The sequence below is a fragment of the Columba livia genome, chromosome 1 (genome assembly GCF_036013475.1).
Source record: "Columba livia isolate bColLiv1 breed racing homer chromosome 1, bColLiv1.pat.W.v2, whole genome shotgun sequence".
Classification (NCBI taxonomy): domain Eukaryota; kingdom Metazoa; phylum Chordata; class Aves; order Columbiformes; family Columbidae; genus Columba; species Columba livia.
The window spans coordinates 109256838-109276785 of NC_088602.1; the positions used below are offsets into that span (position 1 = coordinate 109256838).

General features: G+C 41.5%; 1 protein-coding gene across 5 annotated transcripts in view; it reads right to left on the reverse strand.

Moving 5' to 3' along the window:
* Positions 1-13786, reverse strand: part of REPS2 (RALBP1 associated Eps domain containing 2) — a 103165-nt gene extending 89379 nt beyond the window's left edge. For 3 of the 5 annotated variants that reach the window (XM_065072345.1, XM_065072364.1, XM_065072375.1), the window contains exon 1: positions 13511-13785. In XM_065072345.1, the coding sequence (XP_064928417.1) occupies positions 13511-13714 (204 nt within the window). In that variant the 5' untranslated portion in view covers positions 13715-13785. Of the gene's footprint in view, positions 1-13510 lie in introns of all 5 variants that reach the window. The other 2 variants (XM_065072357.1, XM_065072350.1) reach the window with 2 other exon arrangements.
* Positions 13787-19948: the final 6162 nt, after the last annotated feature.

Here is a 19948-nt window from a genome sequence, read left to right on the forward strand (position 1 = left end):
AATATTCATGGATCACCTCCTCCAAGCTCAGGAGCGATGAATCCCCACAAAGAGGAAGTCAGGCAAAACCACAAGGAGGCTTGAATGAATGAACAAGAAGCTCCTGGACAAACTCAAAAACAAAAAGGAAGTCTACAGAGGGTGAAAGCAAGGACAGGTAACCTGGGAGGAATACAAAGAAATTGTCTGAGCAGCCAGGGACCAGGTTAGGAAAGCTAAAGCCCTGATAGAATTAAATCTGGCCAGGGATATCAAGGGCAACAAGAAAAGCTTTTTTATATATATGTGTGTGTGTATACACACACATATATATGTATACATATATGTATACATATATATGTATGTATATATATATATATGTCAGTGATAAAAGGAAGACCATGGAAAATGTGAGCCTTCTCTGGAAGGAAATGGGAGACCTGGTTACCAATGATATGGAGAAGGCAGAGATACTCAATGACTTTTTTGCTTCAGTCTTCACTGGCAAGTGCTCCAGCCACACTGCCGAAATTGCAGAAGGCAAAGGCTGGGACTGGGAGAATTATTAGATTGGAGACCATTTAAAAAACCTGAAGGTGCACAAGTCCGTAGGACCTGATGAGATGCATCGACGGGTCCTGAGGGAACTGGTGGATGAAGTTGCTGAGCCACTATCCATCATATTTGAAAAGTGGCAGTCTGTTAAAGTTCCCACTGACTGGGAAAGCGGAAACATAACCCCCATTTTTAAAAAGAGAAAAAAGGAAGACCCACAAAACTACAGGCCAGTCAGTCTCATCTCTGTGCCTGGCAAGATCACAGAGCAGATCCTCCTGGAAACTACACTGAGGCACATGGAAAATAAGAAGGTGATTGGTGACAGCCAGCATAGCTCCACTAAGGGCAAATTGTGCCTGACAAATTTGGTGGCCTTCTACGACAGGATTACAGCATTAGTGGATAAGGCAAGAGCAACTGACATCATCTATCTGGACTTGTGCAAAGCATTTGACACTGTCCTGCACCATCCTTGTCTCTACATTGAAGAGACATGGATTTGACAGATGGACCACTCACTGGATAAGGAATTGGCTGGATGATCACACTCAAAGACTTGCAGTCAATGGCTCAGCGTCCAAGTGGAGACCAGTGACAAGGGGGTCAGTATTGGAACTGGCACTGTTTAACATCTTTGTCATTGACATGGATAGTGAGACTGACTGCACCCTCAGCAAGTTTGATGACAACATCAAGCTGAGTGGTACAGTCAACACAGCCATCCAGAGGGACCTTGACAGGCTTGAGAGGTGGGCCTATGCAAACCTCATGAAGTTCAACAAGGCCAACTGCAAGGTCCTGCACATGAGCTGGGGCAATCCCAAGCACAAATACAGGGCGGGAAGAGGATGGATGGAGAGCAGCCCTGAGAAGAAGGACTTGCGGCTGTTGGTTGATGAGAAGCTCAACATGATCCGGCAATAAGGGCTTGCAGCCCAGAAAGCAAACAATGTCCTGGGCTGCATCAAAAGAAGCATGACCAGCAGGTCAAGGGAGGTGACTCTGCCTCTCTACTCTGCTCTCATGAGACCTCACCTAGAGTCCTGTGTCCAGCTCTGGGGCCCCCAACATAAGAAAGACATGGACCTGTTGGACCAAGTCCAGAGAAGGGTTGTGAAGATGATCAGAGGGCTGGAACACCTCTCCTGTGAAGACAGGCTGAAAAAATTGGGGTTGTTCAGCCTGGAGAAGGCTCAGGGGAGACCTTACAGCAGCTGTCCAGTACCTAAACGGGGCTTACAAGAAAGCTGGAGAGGGAGTTCTTACAAGGGCATGTAGTGATAGGACACGGGGTAATAGCTTTAAACTGAAAGAGGAGAGATTTACATGAGATATTACATGAGAAATTCTTCACCATGAGGGTCATCAGGCACTGGAACAGGTTGCCCAGAAGTTGTGTATGCCCCATCCCTGCAAGTGTTCAAAGCCAGGTTGGATGGGGCTTTGAGCAACCTGGTCTAGTAGAATGTGTCCCTGCCCATGGCAGGGGAGTTGGAACTAAGTGATCTCTCAGGTCCCTTCCAACCCAAAACATTCTGTGATTCTATGAAATAAAAGATATAATTACTATGATATACCTGGGGAGAGGGTGCTGGAGAGAGAGAGAGAGAGAAGGAAAATAAGGGACCAATACCTCAATGTAAATAACCTTAAGAATTATTTTTCTGCCAACATCAGCACTGCCCAGTGCTGCTCTTTCTTGTCCTGAAATAATATTTGCTCTGACCAGTGAACCCAAGACCTGTCACACTGTGAGGTACCAGGTGCTATAACATCGTCACACCCAGGGTCCCCATCCTGGTGCTTTCCTTTCACAACACTCAAAACATGTTTTGACAGACATGACTTCACAGGTTTTTTTATAAGTATACTCTATCTCCAGAATAATAATTTAGTGCTGCTTTAGTGCTGCTTTAGTCTACAGTTAAGCAAGGGTAACAGCAAGTTACAATTCAAGTGAAAAAAAAAACCCAAGCATACTATTTGTTACAGTGGTGCACCACTATCACATACCAGGTGTAGAAAACAGAAAGCTGAGACTCTCTTCATTTCTAACTTCGATGGCATTTCACAAGAAACTCAACCTAAAAACTGGGTAAGATTTTGGATCTGTAATTTTTTTTTTTTTTTTTTTTTTTTTGGGGGGGGGGGGGGGATGTTTGGTTTGTTTTACGTTTTCTTTGTTTATTTTTGTTATTGACAGGCTTTTCATGAGACTACTCAAGGTCTCTGTAAGAAGCTTCAGACATCAGCATAACTTTAAACCTTATGTTATCCCTTTTCAAAGGCTACCAGGTTCCAGCCTGTTTCACCTTCTATCTGCAGCAGACATTTATATTTATAACCTGCTAATTACCACGGTATCTAAAGCATCTAATCAAAACCAGAAACAAGCAGTTTCCTGGTTCCTGCCTTTTATTATTCAACAACAGAGAACAGCAGTTAACAACATAATTGGGATTTATTTATTTTTGCCTCCTGATCTTCTTCCAAACCAGATACCCCCCCAATACACACTGGCCACCTGGCTGACCAAGCTTCTTCTCTAATGTCTTTCAAAACCACTGCTTGTGTCCTGCTCATACTACCACCCAGCTCCTTCCATCTTCAGGTAAGGTCTCCACTTGTCTTACATTCTTATAACAGGAAACTACTTTTAGCCCATCTGTTCTTCGTTTTTCCTACCAGAACCATAAAGGATCCCACGTAAGTACCAGAAGCACAAAGAGCTGCTGGGAGACATGAACATCCCAGTTACCAAACCCAGACAGTAACCTGGAAGTCTGCCCACAATGACTTACTGTCACTTTGGAATAGCCTTGTATTCTGCTTCCTCCTCTTACTCTGTTTAAGAAAGGAATTACTGTATTTTGGGTCTAAAGGACAATTTTCAGGACCCCTTTTTACCATTAATACTGAATTCAGAGTTCATAGAAGAGAAAAATAGACAGTCAGGACATATGAGATGTGCACATAGCTAAACAGGAGAATATTTCTAGCAGTTACAATTATCTAGGTCTTCCACAACTTCAACAATGACAGAAAATCTCATTCTTCAGAGAGATAAACTTTTTGCTTCTCACTTCTGAGTACGAGAATCAACTGCACAGCAAACCTAACACTTGGTGTCTCCCAGCCCTCCATCTTTTATACTTAAAAAAGCATCAGCAGAGCAACAAAAAACCCACAACACCCAACAAAAAAACTCACCTGTCCCCCCTCATAACCCCGCCCCCCAAAAAAAACAGTGAATCATTCTGAAAGCAGTGACAAAGTGCCTCCAGTTGCTAAAAATTGAAAGAGTTAGTATTCAAGAAGTGACAAAGAACACACACGTGAACACCCTGACAAATCCTCCCCCGTTAGATGGCAGCCACCAGATCTAGTAGTCTTGGACCAGGACCAGACTAACTGAAAATATTGCAAAATCTTTACATTCTTCCTGAAAAAAACCCACTCCAATTCAAATAAGCCTTTCACATTTCTGCCAGGAAATGAAATATTTTGTTCCAGGTTGCCTTAATACAAAGGTACCACAGAGCCTCGTGGAAGGTGCAGATTTGTTGTTCCACACCCTTGTGGTTCCTCAGCAGACAACATTTATGAGGCACCACAGTCTCCCTCCCAAACAAGCTGCCTGGCCACCATCACTGCTACATACAACAGCAGAATTAGTCTAACCTATATAAAGAACCACAGATTATGACCTCCTTCCCAAACTTTATGTTTTTAAGATGTCATACATAGTGCTGCAACACATAAGCAGTTCAAAACAAAGTGTCTCAATTTAGTCCAATAAATTACAGGCTTCTAAACATTTCCAAATAAACTTATCTTGTGAACATTTCTCACAGTTAACTTTGCCCTAGAAGGCCAGAAGTAATTATGGCATTTCCCATAACAATGTAATTCTGGGTTTTGTTCCACTTTGCAGACAAAATGAGAACCTACTAATACAGAAGAAAACAGACACTCTGTGATGCAACATGCACTTTCGACAAAAACAGAAAACACATATGGATTTATCTCCCATTTCATCAAAATATATATATATTTTTTATATAAGCTTCTCTCTTCAGTAGTTACTGTGATGTGATTTTATAGACTGGCTCCCCTCAAAAAAACTTGATGCTCCTGTACCCATCCTACTTTAGCACATTCAGCATGTTTACTGTAAAAAATGTTTACATGTTTACATGTTACATGTTACATGTTACATGTTTACACAGGTACTTTTAAAAGCAATGCAACAAACAACTGCACAACTGTAGAGGATAATGTTTTGGATATCTTAATATCACAAATTCAAATCCTTCTTTAGTTGAGAGTTATGGATTATTTTTAGAAGACTGAAGAGTTGTCAAAAGACTTCTTAACTTAAGGTGTACCCTTGTAACTAACTCCATCGTATATGGTGTGTATAGAGGACACTTCCTGCCTGCCCTTGATCTTATTACCCAATTTATCTCTAGTGTGAATCAACACACCACTTAGAAAAACAGCTTAATTTTTTTTCTCTTCCACATCACTAAACAAAACCCTACAATTATCACCATTTCACCCAACGTGCTTGCACCTTATGTGTTGAAATGCATCACTTAGGTAGTGAGAACCTACTTGTTTGTGTCTAAACCAAGCATTCGTCCTCAATTCAGCTAAAGAGCACAGGACTTCAAAGCAGCAATATCAGAATCAAAGACACCATCGTCTCCAGTGCCCATGCACTGTACGCTATCATTTTACAGGACATTTTATATCATTACTTGTATTTGCATTTCTATCTGTATATAGTAAAGGCAGCCTATGGCTATTAAAACATAAATATGTTCTTGTAAAGGCAGCAATTATTCAAAGAGAAAACAAACAAACAAACAAAACAAACCATAAATCACATTATTGAGTTGGTTTTGTCTCCCTCACCATTTACTTTTATTTTTGGCATTTGAAACCTTCAGGTACTTCACCTTTTACTGCCCCACTGCTGTTACTCTTGGTAACAAAATAATTCTGACTAGATTTGTTAGGCCATGTCGCTTTGCAAACGATTAGACACATTGTTTTATTCTGAAAGACCATCATCCTGGCTTCCATAGGACATCATTGTGTAAATTATGCCAGCAGTAAATAATGCATGAAATGTGAAACGTTAGATATGCCAAAGCTGATCTAATGTTTCTTGGTGTGGAAAGAGACACTTTAAGAAGAATAAAGGATATTTAAAAAAAAAAAAAAAAGTAAATTAATTTGAAAAGCTCATGCCAAAAAACACTTGAAATTTATAATAACAATAGCAACGCTAGAATTCAGCTTCATGACTCATACCATAGTGAGCAAGCAGACACCACGGGCCACGTTCAGACAGCTTAAATTCAAGCTCAGCCAAGTGTTTCCCGTTAGCTGACTCTAAATTTTCAGTGCCACCAAGCCAGTGGGAATATTGAGGTCTGAATCTAGCATTTTAAGTATGACCCCGCTCAAAGGTGTAGCTCCCCACCACCTCCTGTCAGAGAAGAGGCCCAACAGAGGTGCACCTTCAGATTTCAGGACTATGCAGATGCAAGGGTAAGATACTAGAAGAACCATTTGCAGTTTTTTTTGGGTGAGGGAAGACTGCTCAAAGCAGAAAAAACCCACAAGGATCAAAACTAAAAAAGCAATAGAAAACACCGAAGATGTGCTTTGGTAGTCAGGCTCCCTGAAGTTTCTCAACACCCTCGTTTTTTTACAGACATTTGCTAATCACGCTGCTGTAAGCGGGGCACTCTTGCAGCCCCGCTCCGTAATTTATGTTCATTAGGAAGGCCACTGAATGACTCAACCAGGTAGAAGGACATTTCAACAGGCAGTGTGTAACCTCGGGGCAGTTTTAGGCAGGCCTAGTCCCAGCTGGAGCGGGCCCACCACAGGCCTGCTCTGCACGGTGTGACAACCTGCGGGGGGACACCTGTCAGGGACAAGACTCCTCTCCAAACGTAGCACCCCAGATAAAACAACCAGCAGTGTGAAGCATCTTAACCTTAACGTTTGCAAGGTAGATCCATGGGAGAAATAAGCCATTTAAAACATTATTTGAGTCCAAAGAGATAAAAGCCTAATTTAATGTTTTTCTAGATAAACATCAGTCTCATCAGTTGGTCACCATTAAAACAAGGGGTTTTTTTAAATAGATATGGTAACATTTTTGTATTTATCAACAAGATTTTAAAACATATTTAAGCAACCATATATTATAGCTTAATAAAGACCTTAATTTTTATTTTGTAAGAAATTTGCTCTGTTACCATCTTTAATAAGAGATACACCTACTTGTGTAGGTACATGTAATATATGCAAAGTTAAATTTAGATGAAAACTGGGAATCATTTAAAAATACCCAGACCATCTTCATCTGCTAGAAAACGAAAACCACACATTACTTACATATACAAACAACTAGAAGTTTATCAAAACATGTTTTGTCTTTTAAACACTTTGGTAAATAAACTAAATATCATTTGCAGCTGGTGATTTAGCTGATTATTTCTGGTCACTGTGTCCTACCAGATGACAGAACAAACAGATCTCATCCACCCACATCTTTCCCCCTCATCATCATATCTAAACTGCAGGAGGGGTGGGGGGGAAATATTCCCTCTGTTCAATAAGAGAGGATTAGTATTTGTCCACAGTTGGTTTTCTACTCCAACAACCTTTTCTAGTTAATTATCCACTAACTCAGCTGTTCAACTTTTTTACTGCCTTCCAAAGTTGAACTAGCACATATTGCTCATTAATGTTTTATTTTACCATACTGTTGGTATGTTTAGCCATTAATACATCAAAGAATCTCTCTTTACAAATCTATTTCTCAATTCATAGTATCTTAAATTTAAATAGGTTATTTATCCTGATTCCTTGTCACAGAAATGCTTGTTCCATCTTTCACAAATCTGTCTTGACTAAGTTTTTCAGCTCAGCTAAATTAATGTTTTCCAAGTTTATACCAGCCCTCTTTTGTAGGGGGTGTCTGTGCTAGATTCCCCCACTGATGGAGCTGAATTTTGTGTGTAACATCTCTTTTGCAAAATAGATTGTGGACAACATCAATCTGTACATAAACATCACGATACTGACAGCATATTGCTGTAGATACATGCATAAGTAAAAGAGATTATACGCAACTGCTTGGTGAACCCACTACACTTACGTAAATACCATTAAAAAAAATAAAAGCTTAAAAAAAAATTCCTCATCATCACTGTTTCATATTGCAGCAATCTCTCATAAAGAAAGTTATTTGTTTTCATCCCAACTGATATTTTTCCTCCATCTCTCTTGTAGAGTTATTTTAAAATCAGTGGCACAGCAAAGCATTATTTTATTGGATAATAAACTAATTAATTCATACTTTGTTGTAATGAGAGTTAATTACTGAAGGCTGCAGAACTTGACCACACTAATTCTGACAATCCCACTGAATGTCTGTTACAAGCAGGTCTAGGAGTCTCTGGTTTTAAAGTGTGATTTGAAATACACTTGGGCACAACAGCTTCTACAAATCTCCTACTGTGTATCTCAACACTGAGGTGTTCAAAACTATGAATCTTCTAAGTAGTGACTACTAAAAGATAGTTTAAAAGATAAAGAATAGTTTAAAGATGTACGAGGACCTCTTTTTTAATGCAATATATCATCAAGATTGCTTCAGGTGAAGTTTTACCCTTCACTTTGGTATAATTTAGATTATTTTTTTTTTTAATAAATACTACTACTATGTTTTTTACATGTGGATTATGCATGTTCCTACTTACACAAGCACAGGCTTCCTTGTGACTCCAGAAAGACAATGACAGTTTGGGGGACTGTGGGCAGAAGTATTGACAATGAAACATCAGTTTTCCTTTCCTCTTCTTGCTGTGTCACTTACATGAAGTTGTACCCCCCCTTTTGTTCCTTGCTGACTCAAAATACATCAGTAGGATGCAACCCCTCCATGTGCACTGTAACCCAATGTCACTTTTCGATGAACTTTCTGTTAGTCGGTCAGCTAAGTTGCATTTCCAGCACTAGCATAATGTCAAATTCTGTCAAAGGGCACAACAGAGCAAATTTTCTCTTTTATAAAGTAAATTCAGACTGTCATCACTCAAAAAGCTCCTATTTTAACTGCCACAGTTTTTTGTTTTTTCCTGCCTGTTTGAGGTAAACAGTAAATCCCACCCCAGCTATCATGCAGGTAGTAATTTATGCTTATGGAATTAAAACAATATAGAAAAGCCAGCCCTTGCTGGCCTTCTTCCAAAGAAATATCAACTTTATTTTTTTTATATCTATTCACACTTCTGCCTTTTAAACACAAAAAGACAGTTAAACTGTAGAGTTGTAACTATAGAGACAAGTCACGATAAACACAAATTAACTCACGAAGCCTGTGGAAGAAAAGGAAGATCTTTGGTCTGCGTTCCCTATTCAGACAGAGCTGGAAGGAGAGTCCCAGCTAAAAAATGCAGCGTCTGTGTAGCTCCAGCATCACACAATTAGTACTTGTCATCCTCGGAGCGCAGAATAATGCAGCGTGTTCATTCGCAAAGGGAAGAATGCGTTTTCTCAAGAAAATTGGATCTCTCTGCTGATAGCACAAGTCCACAAATAAGGATAAGGTTTATAAAACTGGGAATTAAAGACACCATCAGACAACTAAGTGAGAATTAATCAAATAAGTCAAAAACTAATAAAAAGAGATAAGCATTTCAGTGTATATCTTGAGTCCAATCCTTCTCCCTAATTTCTCAGACAAAAATCTTCAGAGACCACAGTAATAACAGCAAACAGTAAAAGGAGCATGAGGTGCCTCCCCTTTGCAGAGCAGTGGGCGATAACTCTATAAAGCACTGTTTTAACCAAAATCCACACAAACATCAATCATAGAACACCAGGTTGGATGGGACCACAAGGATCATCTGGTCCAACCTTTCTTGGCAAAAGCACAGTCTAGACAAGCTGGCCCAGCATCTGTCCAGCTGTCACAGATTGATTGCCCAAAATGAGACAAGGCAAACCAGCCATCGTCAACACCCATGGCACAGTGGCTGGTGTGGGGTACTGACATCCCGATACACTCAGGGAGCATAATCAAACTGATTCCTCCAAGGAAAATGCCAGAAATGCCAGAGAGAGGTTGCCCTGTGGGCAAATGAACCTGTTGTCATCTACTGACAGCAACCAGCCATGCCTTCTGCCCTGAGATGCAGTAACTTCTCCCTCCCAGCTATTCCCCTACCTCTGCCTGCCTTCTCCCCTCATAGGCAGTGTTACCGATACTGATCTATCTAACAAAGTATGCTGTGGAATTGCCTTTGCTTTAGCAATGTTTTTGTGACCCCAGTGTGTTCAAAACGTAAGTTCACATCTTTGTCCCTTTATTAGGAGCCAAAACATGGGGAACATCACTTTCAACTTAACCAGCATGGGTAAATATAAGCCCAGCTGATGCTGTTCAGTTTCTTCTATTTCTGACAGTCTCCATAACTGCATGGCCCACAGCTAGTCTGTTCCTTTCTCCTTTAACACACATACTGTAAAAAATAAAAACATAAAACAATCCTAGCATGGATCTTTCATCCAAGAGATGACAGACATTTTACAGAGTTACTTTAAAAGTCCGTGGTGAAAGATCTGCCACAAGCTTTGTGCAAGTCTAAATAAAATCTTAATGGTTCTGCCTTTAACCACACTGTATGGCTAGTCAAACACTTCCAGTTCATGGGGAGGCATGATTGTGCTGTCCCCAAAAAATGTGCTGTCCCATCCCTGTGATACCATCCTCCATTCTGTAAAGTGTCTGACATTTTTAATTTGAATGCCAACTTCAACCATTTTTCCAGAACTGAAATGCCTCTTGCTGTGTTCATTCTTTGATCCCTTCTGTAAGGAAAGTTATATAGGTATAACCTCTCCTGTACCCAGTTGCCCAGCAGAATAGCTGCCTTTAATGAGCCTGGGTGTGATGAATCTGTGTTCAATCACTTCATTCTTAGCAAGACACAGGACTCTCAGGTGCACACCATCTGCTCCTACTGACCCGGCTGCTCCTGGATTTCTTCCATTTATTCCAGCATTTCCTCTTCTGGCACATGCTCTCACATTCCCTACCTGCTCTCTGCTACCAACCCTCTTTCCTCTGAATAACCGGAATTGCCATGTCCAAACAGCAGTCCTCCCACTGGGGTGCACCCATACGATTTTTGTCTAGACCACAAACCCTGACATGACAGTTTGGGAAGGTGAAAGGAGACAAGGAGACTTTCCGTGATGCATGTAATCATCATCCTGATCACCAAGAACTCTCGATCAAAGACTAAGGAAAGGCTCTTTCTTCCTCAAAGATTTACCCCACTTACTACAGGTACAAATCCCTGAAGTCAAGAGCACAAGTTCAAGACTTTGCTGTGGCACTGAATGCCAGTTCTGGAAGCAACCTGATCTGTAAAACTGTTCCTCAATGAACAACTTGAGAATAAAAAACTGTAAATTGCACATTGCTTAAGCAAAATGACTCATACGTGCCTCTTGTTATAGCCCACGCAAGGGCCAGGGAATGGTGTGAAGCACCTTCTGAACTGTGCAGGCTCTGCTTAGTAGAAATCCACAACTGGTTTCCAGTCCAAATCTCCCCATTTCCGACACAGCAAAACTCAGCAGGACTGTTTATCAGTGGGTCAGCGGGGATGCCTGCATGCTAAGTATTAATTGTGACAGACAGGGATTTTAAAAAGCATTTAAAAATATAAAGGAAGCTTTAATGGTCAAGAATTCTTACATATAAAACATGTTCTTTTAACCTAAATGAGTTGCCTAAAATGGGCATTCCCTGTACTAGAAGCAAACATATATCACAAACCACTATGCTTTATTCCCATAATTGTTAGAATGGTAGGGTTTTTTAAACAGAATCTATTAGATTGCATTTTTGGAAGATCATAAAAGACAAAGTATCAGCAAATATCTCAAACAATGTTGTGGGGTTTTTTTCCCCTATTAGAACATCCACATTTCTATTCTTTTTTTAAGCACATTATATTAATTCAACTTTTTCTTAAGTTCTGCTAAATGTTTGTAAGAATACCTGACAACGGTGAGTTTTGAAGACAGGCATTCCAGCTGTAGAGCAGAACGCCTCTGCAATTAGTGCCAAATAAACAAGAGGGGAAGGGCAGGAAGGAGGAAAAGAACCAGCCCCAGATCCCACAGGCCTTATTATGTGAATATTCCTGAAGCCAATTACAGGCTTGTTTCCCAGTAACATTCTGCTCACAGCATAAATATACTTGGAAATTATCTAAAATAGTAAAACCAAAAAGAACATTAAGAATAAATAAATAAAAACACACAACACAACATTTCTGGGCTTAACTTACACATTAAAATCAAAATAGCCCTCAAAATATGCTATAATAATATGATAAAAAAAAATTCACTGAAATGATAGGGTAAGGAACTACAAAGCAAAAAACAGGAGTTTCTTTCCATGCTACTTTATGAAATGAAGTGACTAATAGCAAATTCACAAAAATTTACTAACAGGACTTAAAAAAAATTCTTAAATTTGCCTTCTCATTTAAAATGAGATGCCAACTTCCTTCTCATTGCAAAAGACCTAGTCTTCGTGCTAAATCTACATGAAATCTCTACTTTTACTGCCCAGTCCACCTGCAAAACTAAGGCTACTGTACGTCTCAAAATGAAGCAGTACTAGAGTGCTCGGTGATATTTTTGTTTTGCACATCTGGTAAACAGTAAGAGAGGAAAAATATCCTTGACATATCATCATTTTCATTCAGAATAACCTGTGTAATATGAATTTACGTAAGTCATTACAAGATGAACTGACAGTAGAGGAGTTTAGTACCCTCAGGCGGTGGCCAGGTATAACTATACTTCAGCTCAAATTTGACATGACTTTTTTCTGCTTGATAAATAAAGACTACAGAAGAAAAAAGTTCCTTATATATAGTAAATAAAAGTCAAATAAAACTACTTCTAGTTTATTGTCAGAAGTATTATGCAACTACAGTTGCATCAAATTACTAATCCACAGGTGGAAAAGACCACAAGTCCTGCTCTTCCCTGTTACTGGAAACTGGGTGGCACAAGCATTCTCATACCCTGACCAAGCTCCTCAAAACTAAGGAGGATTTTGCCTTTGTAGCCTGTGTTGGGGATCTCTTCTGGGACTCTGCTGCTAAGATGGTGCGCAAGTCTCTTATTTCCCACCCAAACGTATTTGTTCTGAAGAACAGACATATAAATGTGGCAACGTCATTTTACCTACAGATTTTTTTTAACAAAAAAACCCCACTTTAAATATATACATCGGTGTTGAGCCAGGAATTAAACACATGGCAAGTATTTTGTAACTTAGCAAACACAGCTGTCTGATATTCGGAGGCCCTTTTGAGGAAGTTAATGACATTACTAACCCGACCCGGGAGACCGCATACAGACGCCAAAGGGCTACGCACAACCTTACGCTTCGCCTAGTGACTCTGTGGCAAAGCACGACCGAACGGAACACTGCCTGTCCCCAACACACAAACAAACACCTGGAAGGAAGAAGAAACACGCGTACCGAATAACTGCAATACTAACAGCGTGTCTGGGGAAAAAAAAAAAAAAAAAACAAACAAATACAAATAAATAAAAGGGACACAAAGCAGCCCCCGACACCGCCACCCACGCCGCTGCAGGGAGGAGCCGTGCCCCGCTCCACACCCGTTTCGGCGCCGGCACTGCACTGCTCTGCTCCACCGCCGCGGACGGAGCCGCCGCTCGTTTCGGCCCCGCACGGCAGGGGCGTCGGGGCACCGGCCCGCCGCGCAGCCCCCAACTTTCCGGCGGAGACAGCGCCAGACCCTCTCCCGCAGGGCTGAGGGAGCGGGTCCCGTCCCCGTCCCACCCCGCAACTTCGGGGCGAGCCGGCCGCCCACCGACCCACCTGGTGCAGCGTGTCCGCGGGCAGCTGGGAGGCCCGAAACAGCTCGCCCACGCTACTGCCCCCGGCGGCCGCCTCGGGGGGCGGGCAGCACCGCGAGAACAGCTCGGAGTAGCGCTGCTGCTCGCTCTCGCTCAGCGGCAGGAGCAGCCCCCCGGTGCCGGCAGCAGCGGCAGCGGCAGACCCCCCCGCCGGCCCCTGCTCCATGGCGGGGCGGCGCAGAGTAGCGGGAGCCGCGCCGCCCGGGTGGGGGGAGGTGTGTCGGGCGGGCGGGAGGCGGCGCCGCGCTGCGGCGGGGAAGGTGCAGTCCCCGCCTCCCGCCCGGTGCGGCCGCCGCGCCGGGTCCGCAGTGACCCGGCCGCCACTGGCGAGAGCCGCTATCGTCGCCTCCCCGTCCCGGCCCCGCTTCGACCCTTCAGAGACGGGCGATGAAGCTGGTGAGGGGTCTGGAGCACAAGTCTGATGAGGAGCGGCTGAGGGAACTGGGCCGTTCAGCCTGGAGAAAAGGAGGCTGAGGGGAGACCTGATCGCTCTCTGCAACTACCTGAAAGGAGGTTGTAGCATGGAGGGGGTTGGTCTCTTCTCCTGACCAGCAAGTGACAGGACAAGAGGAAATGGCCTCGAGTTGCACCAGAGGATGTTCAGATTGGATATGAGGAAAAATTTATTCATGGAAAGGGTTGTCAGGCATTGGAACAGGCTGCCTAAGGAAGTGGTGGAGTGGCTATCCCTGGAGGGGTTTAAAAGATGCATAGATCAGGTTCTTAGGAACATGGTTTAGTGCTAGAGTTAGGCTACACTTGGACTTGATCTTGAGGGTCTCTTCCAACCAAAATGATTCAATGACCCACTGCTCTTTCCCACACACAGCTGACTGGGCTGGCAGAGTTCAGAGTTGCTCATTTTACTCCCTAGATGTCACCAGCCTCTCCAAAAGTACCACCTGCTGCTGAAAATGCAGCACGGGTGCTGCATTAAGGAAAACTAACACTGTTACACCCTGAGCTGAGTCCTAATGAATGGCAGTTTAAGAGAAACACCTTACTGTGTTCTCAACAGTTTTTGCTTTAGCCTGGAGGGTAAAGAGCCCCCTATTTGTGAAGACAAGATTCCTCTTCCTTACTCCTCTCTCATGAGTTAACCATGTAGACGTTTCCCTTACAGGTCCAGCACCTCCTTAAAAGTCAGGCAGGTCATGACTAAAGTTAGGAGGGATGGGTACATCCCAGAGAAGAGGATGTTTATGGGACTCATACCAGTTTTTGGAGCCTTTCCTCCCTGCAGTTCTTTTGGGCATTTCAAGGAATAAAAGTAATGAACCTGAAGGTGATCCTTCTGAATGCCGATAACCTGCAGAAGAGTGCACCTTCATGGTGCCTCTGGTGCTGAGACACAGGCTGACCCAGGAGAAATCAAATTACCTGCTATTCTCTTGCAGTTCTGAAGCATTAGCAACATCTGGCTAGTGTTGTTAGCCATGTACCTAAACACAAAATGTTTAGGAAGTCAACATGGTTTAATTTTTATGTGCTTGTTTACTATTAATTCTGGCAAAATATAAAATGCAAATATAATAATTTTACATAATGTTTTTACTGGAAAATATTAGGTTAGGGTTACTCCATTTAAAGTTGCTGTCAATTTAATTTATATTTGTAAAGCAAAAATGGACTTTGGTCACACATGACTTCTGTCCTTGTTGCCAACACCTGTTACCTCTTAAAATCTTATTTAAAATTATAATACTCCATCCTCTCTACGTCATGTATCTGTGCCTCCTTCTCACCTGCACAAAACATGCAAACCTTGAATTCCCCTAATCTGAAATGCTGATCTGTGCTTGTCCTCTCAGTGTTAACAGTTGCAGTTGTTGGTGGCTGAATAATTGATGATTGTCTTTAGGGATGGAGTATTATGGAGGTCTTTGTTCCTTTAGGGAACAGTAGATTGTCATGCTATTTTCTCATTTTAAAAAATAATGTTTGGAAGGAGAGCAACACTCTTTCAGAAACTGAATCTTGTAGCTCAGCTACTACGGGCAGAGACCCACAGTAGCTCAGAAAAATTCTGTGAGCCCTCTTGAGAAGGGTCTACAGAACAGAGAGTGAATGACCCCTCAACTGCCGGATTCTTCACCTGGAAAGTCTTAAGATGTTGCTGACCTTTTGCTGCATCTTCAGTCAGGTACAACATAGTTGTCAGAGGACATGGTGCCAGCAATATGGACCTGACACAGGGCTTTCCTTAACCATTGGCATATTTAATTATACAACTATTATGAGAACAGAATAATATATTCAAACTAGCTTACAGAAGAACAGGTGTCTTATAGCTGAACTTGAGCAAGAAAGATGTTATACTGACAAGCAAAGGAAAACAACTGTTAAAGATTTTTGTTAATTGTGCATTTTCCTGTGATTGAAAATGCTCATTGATAACTGACCAGCTCAATACTTGTGATGCTGATGTCTCATCACAACAAATTCTTCCTTTTCCAACACACCGGCAGACACTGTTGGTCCTTTGTTGATTTGTTGGCCTCAGTTTTTCTAAATATTTCTAAGGTGGACCATGGCAGGGAGATAATGGAAACACCCACTGTCCCAGAACACAATAGTCTGTCTCACCAGCCACACCTCTTAATGCAAACTAACACAGCTGGGGGCAGGGGGGGTGGTTTTGTTTTTTTGTTTAGACAATTTTCTCTTCTTCCTTGACCTGTAAAATTTCTGTTCCTCTCTCCCTACGTCCCACTCTCATCAGAAATGACAGTGTTCAAAACCAGTCTGCCCCAGTATTGTAATCTCCAACTTGTCATCTCCAAGACACTACAGAAGTGAACCCTCTCAAGCTGAAGGAGGAGGCAGGGAAATCCATCCCTCTGATTCCTGTAGAAGGTGCTCGGTGTGAACTGGTCACGCCTTCCAGAGGAATATGGGGTGTGCTCAGGTGCCTGCCTGCCAGCTCTGGGTGGCAGGTGTCCTTCAGGACTTGGCAGTGCCAAACACACCGACTTACTCCCCTCAAGCCGGTACTTATGGGGAGATTTAATCCACCCTGGTGCCAGAGCCACTTTCAATACAGCCCAGTGTGCCTCAGTTTCTTCCCTGTGCAATTATGTCGATGGTCCTTACATGCTTTAAGGTTCTGCTGAGGGTACGTTAGTTCAGACTGAGAGGCATTTCATGATAACAGAAGCCATACATGTATCATAGGAAGAGAGTTTCAACCTTCCTGTTTACAGGGAAGTTGTGATGTCATTACAGGTTATAAAACTCCCCTATAGCTAAGGAATGCTATGTATCAGTAAATCAAAATCTTTTCAAATATTTATTGTTTGCAGGAAAAAATGAAGTCAGTAACGTAAACTGGACTGAAACCTAACTTATCAAAGTATAGTTTAGATCTGTGTGTGGTCCTCCTTTCTTCCTTCCCTCCCCACCCAAATGATAACACAAGGACTTATTCTAAACGCAGCCAGCAGCTGTGCTACAAACAATTGTGTGATCCCATGCAGGAGGGAGACCAAAGGCACAGTAAAAAAATATAATAATAATAATAATAATAATAATAATAATAATAATAACAACAACAACAACAATAATAATACAGTGCTTCCAAAGTCATGCTAGTAGGAATAGTATAATAGTAATATGTATAATAATTGTATTTTTCTTCAAGATGAAACCATCAGTATAAATTGTCATGTATAATATGACATATAATATATAATCATCAGTACAAAATCCCTCCCAATATTTTAGTATTTAATGGATCCTGGGAACTATTTTTATTTGAGCATTACAGCCAAGGACACTCGAATTTGTACATTATTTCACTTATCTTAGGGTTCAAATCGTGTTAAACTTGCCCTGGCCCAAAAGTCATGAGATCTGGCTGGCAGCTGCTTCTGGTTGACAGTGAAAATACCACACATATCGCCAAGCGAAGCTTCTAAAATGCAGGCAAATAGTTGGCTGGAAAACTGTGATTTAGCTTTCCCCAAATCAGTTTGAGTGAATCTCACCCGTCATTCCTAATAAGAATTCTTTTTATTTACGTTCTTTGAAAAATGAAAGAAGATTTTGATCACAAACAACTGGTGGGGCAGATTTCCCAGCTGCGGCATTAGCCATGCTTGGAATATAATTGACAAGCTTGTAGTTTTGTGTATCAATTCAGCATGTGAATACCCTTATTATTTTTTGCATTGTTGCTTGCATGAAGATATTCCATTTCTAAGAAAAAGATGAGAAATGGTTAACGAACTGTAAAATTTGATCCCCTGTTTTCCAGCTTGTTAATACCTCTAATGCATGAAAAACCTGTGTTTCCTAGCGTTGACCAGTTCATTGTTTTCAAAAATTAAATGGCATAGTAGGTGAAAACTGCCTTCTCTGAGCAGATTATGGAAGATGCAGTTCCTAATTTTTATTTTTTTTTCTGTAAGCAACTGTGTCCATAATTGAGAATAACAGTTGATGTCAGAAAATATTTGACAAGTATCCATATATTTATTATTTGGGTGGGGAGGGGAGGAGGACCACACACAGATCTAAACCATACTTGCATAAGTCAAATTTCAATCCAGTTTACATAACTGGCATTATTTTTTCTAGCAAACAATAAACACTTGAATTGTTTTGATTTACTGGTATGTACAATTTCTTAGTTACAGGAAGGTTTTGTAGCTTATGATGATATCACAACTAGTTGTGTTTAGAAGAGTATACAAAGTCCTTTTATACAGATTTATGCATGTAGTGTGAGCTTTACTGGCATAAGGCTAAGCCCACGCATACATCTTTGTAAGAGCAAATCCAGAAATAGTATAGTGCTTTTCAGGTAACTTTCCAGGAAAGTACAGCCTCATTCCTCATTTCCATTAATTTTCATCAAAACACCTGGTAGTTTATTTCTTTTTAAATAATGGCTTCACGTGAAATTGAAAAAAACCTAATATTTTAGGTGCACATTTCTTATTTTTTAGTTTTGGTTTTGAAGGATTATCCCCTGACTTTTATATTCCATAGGTACAAAAAATCCCTTGACAAACCAAGCATTAGAAAATGTAGTTCCTCTATCATTTGTGCCTTAACCTAGGAATTTTGCGAAGCCTCCAAACACCCAGTTCAACCAAAATACACCCAACCCTATCGTATTGCAGGGCAATGGTTCCTAAAGGTCATATCATCAGCACACTTGAAAGCCTGAACTGAGAAATGCTGCCAGAGGAAGATCTACATGATCCTGGAAGTCACAAGCAGAAAAAAAGAAATATAAAAAGAAGGACCAATGGTTGTTTTCTCCCACAGACATGAGTTAAAAGATAGATCTTGCAATATATCCTGAAAGTTAACTGTGTTCTCATGGACAAGGAGGGAAATATATGTCAGGCAGAAAGGCTATTAGAAGAGCAAAGATTCTAATTAAAGAAAATTTCTTAATGCTTCACGAAGCAGCTAATGTTCCACCATTTGTTTCTTCTAATGAACTGTTACTGGCAACCACACTTTTAAGTGAAAAATAACCACAGAAAGGCACAGAGACATTAGTCATTACAATGAAACCATTAATACAAAACAAAATGTGTATTTTCCATTTGAAGAAATATCAATTAAGCAAAAAAAACAGTGCATATTCACACTCCTGTGTGTCCTTCAACTACTTTGCCTCTCAAAAATTTTGCATTGAGATTTGGAAAGCAATTGTAAGAACTGTTCAGTTATGAGACAAACTTTTGACTAAAAAGTGCTTTCAATGCTGCTACTGCTGTCTCGTGCTTTATGTGCAGTTTTGACCTAAGTGAAGTTCTCTTGAAGGCAAATAGTATGCTCTTATGCCATTTTCCTAGTTACATTTTAACACAGTAAATGGTCCACCCTGTCCTCTAGTTAATTCTGATCAACTTCTACAACAAGGTGACCCGCTTAGTGGATGAGGGAAAGGCTGTGGGTGTTGTGTACTTAGACTTCAGTAAGGCCTTTGACATCGTATCCCACAGCACTCTCCTGAAGAAGCTGGCAGCTCACGATCTGAATGGGTGTACTCTGCAATGGATAAAGAACTGGCTGGAGGGCTGGGCCCAAAGAGCTGTGGTGAATGGAGCCAAATCCAGCTGGTGGCCAGTCACGAGTGGTGTTCCCCAGGGCTCAGTATTGGGGCCAGTTCTGTTTAATCTCTTTATCAATTATCTGGATGAAGGGATCAAGTGCACCCTTAGTAAGTTTGCAGACAACACCGTATTGCATGGGAGTGTTGGTCTACCCAAGAGTAGGAAGGCTCTACAGAGGGATCTGGACCAGCTGGATTGTTGGGCTGAAGCTAATTGTATGAGGTTCAAGTGCTGGGTCCTGCACTTGGGTCACAACAACCCCAGGCAGCGCTACAGGCTCGGGGGAAAGTGGCTGGAAAGCTGCCTGGAGGAAAAGGACCTGGGGG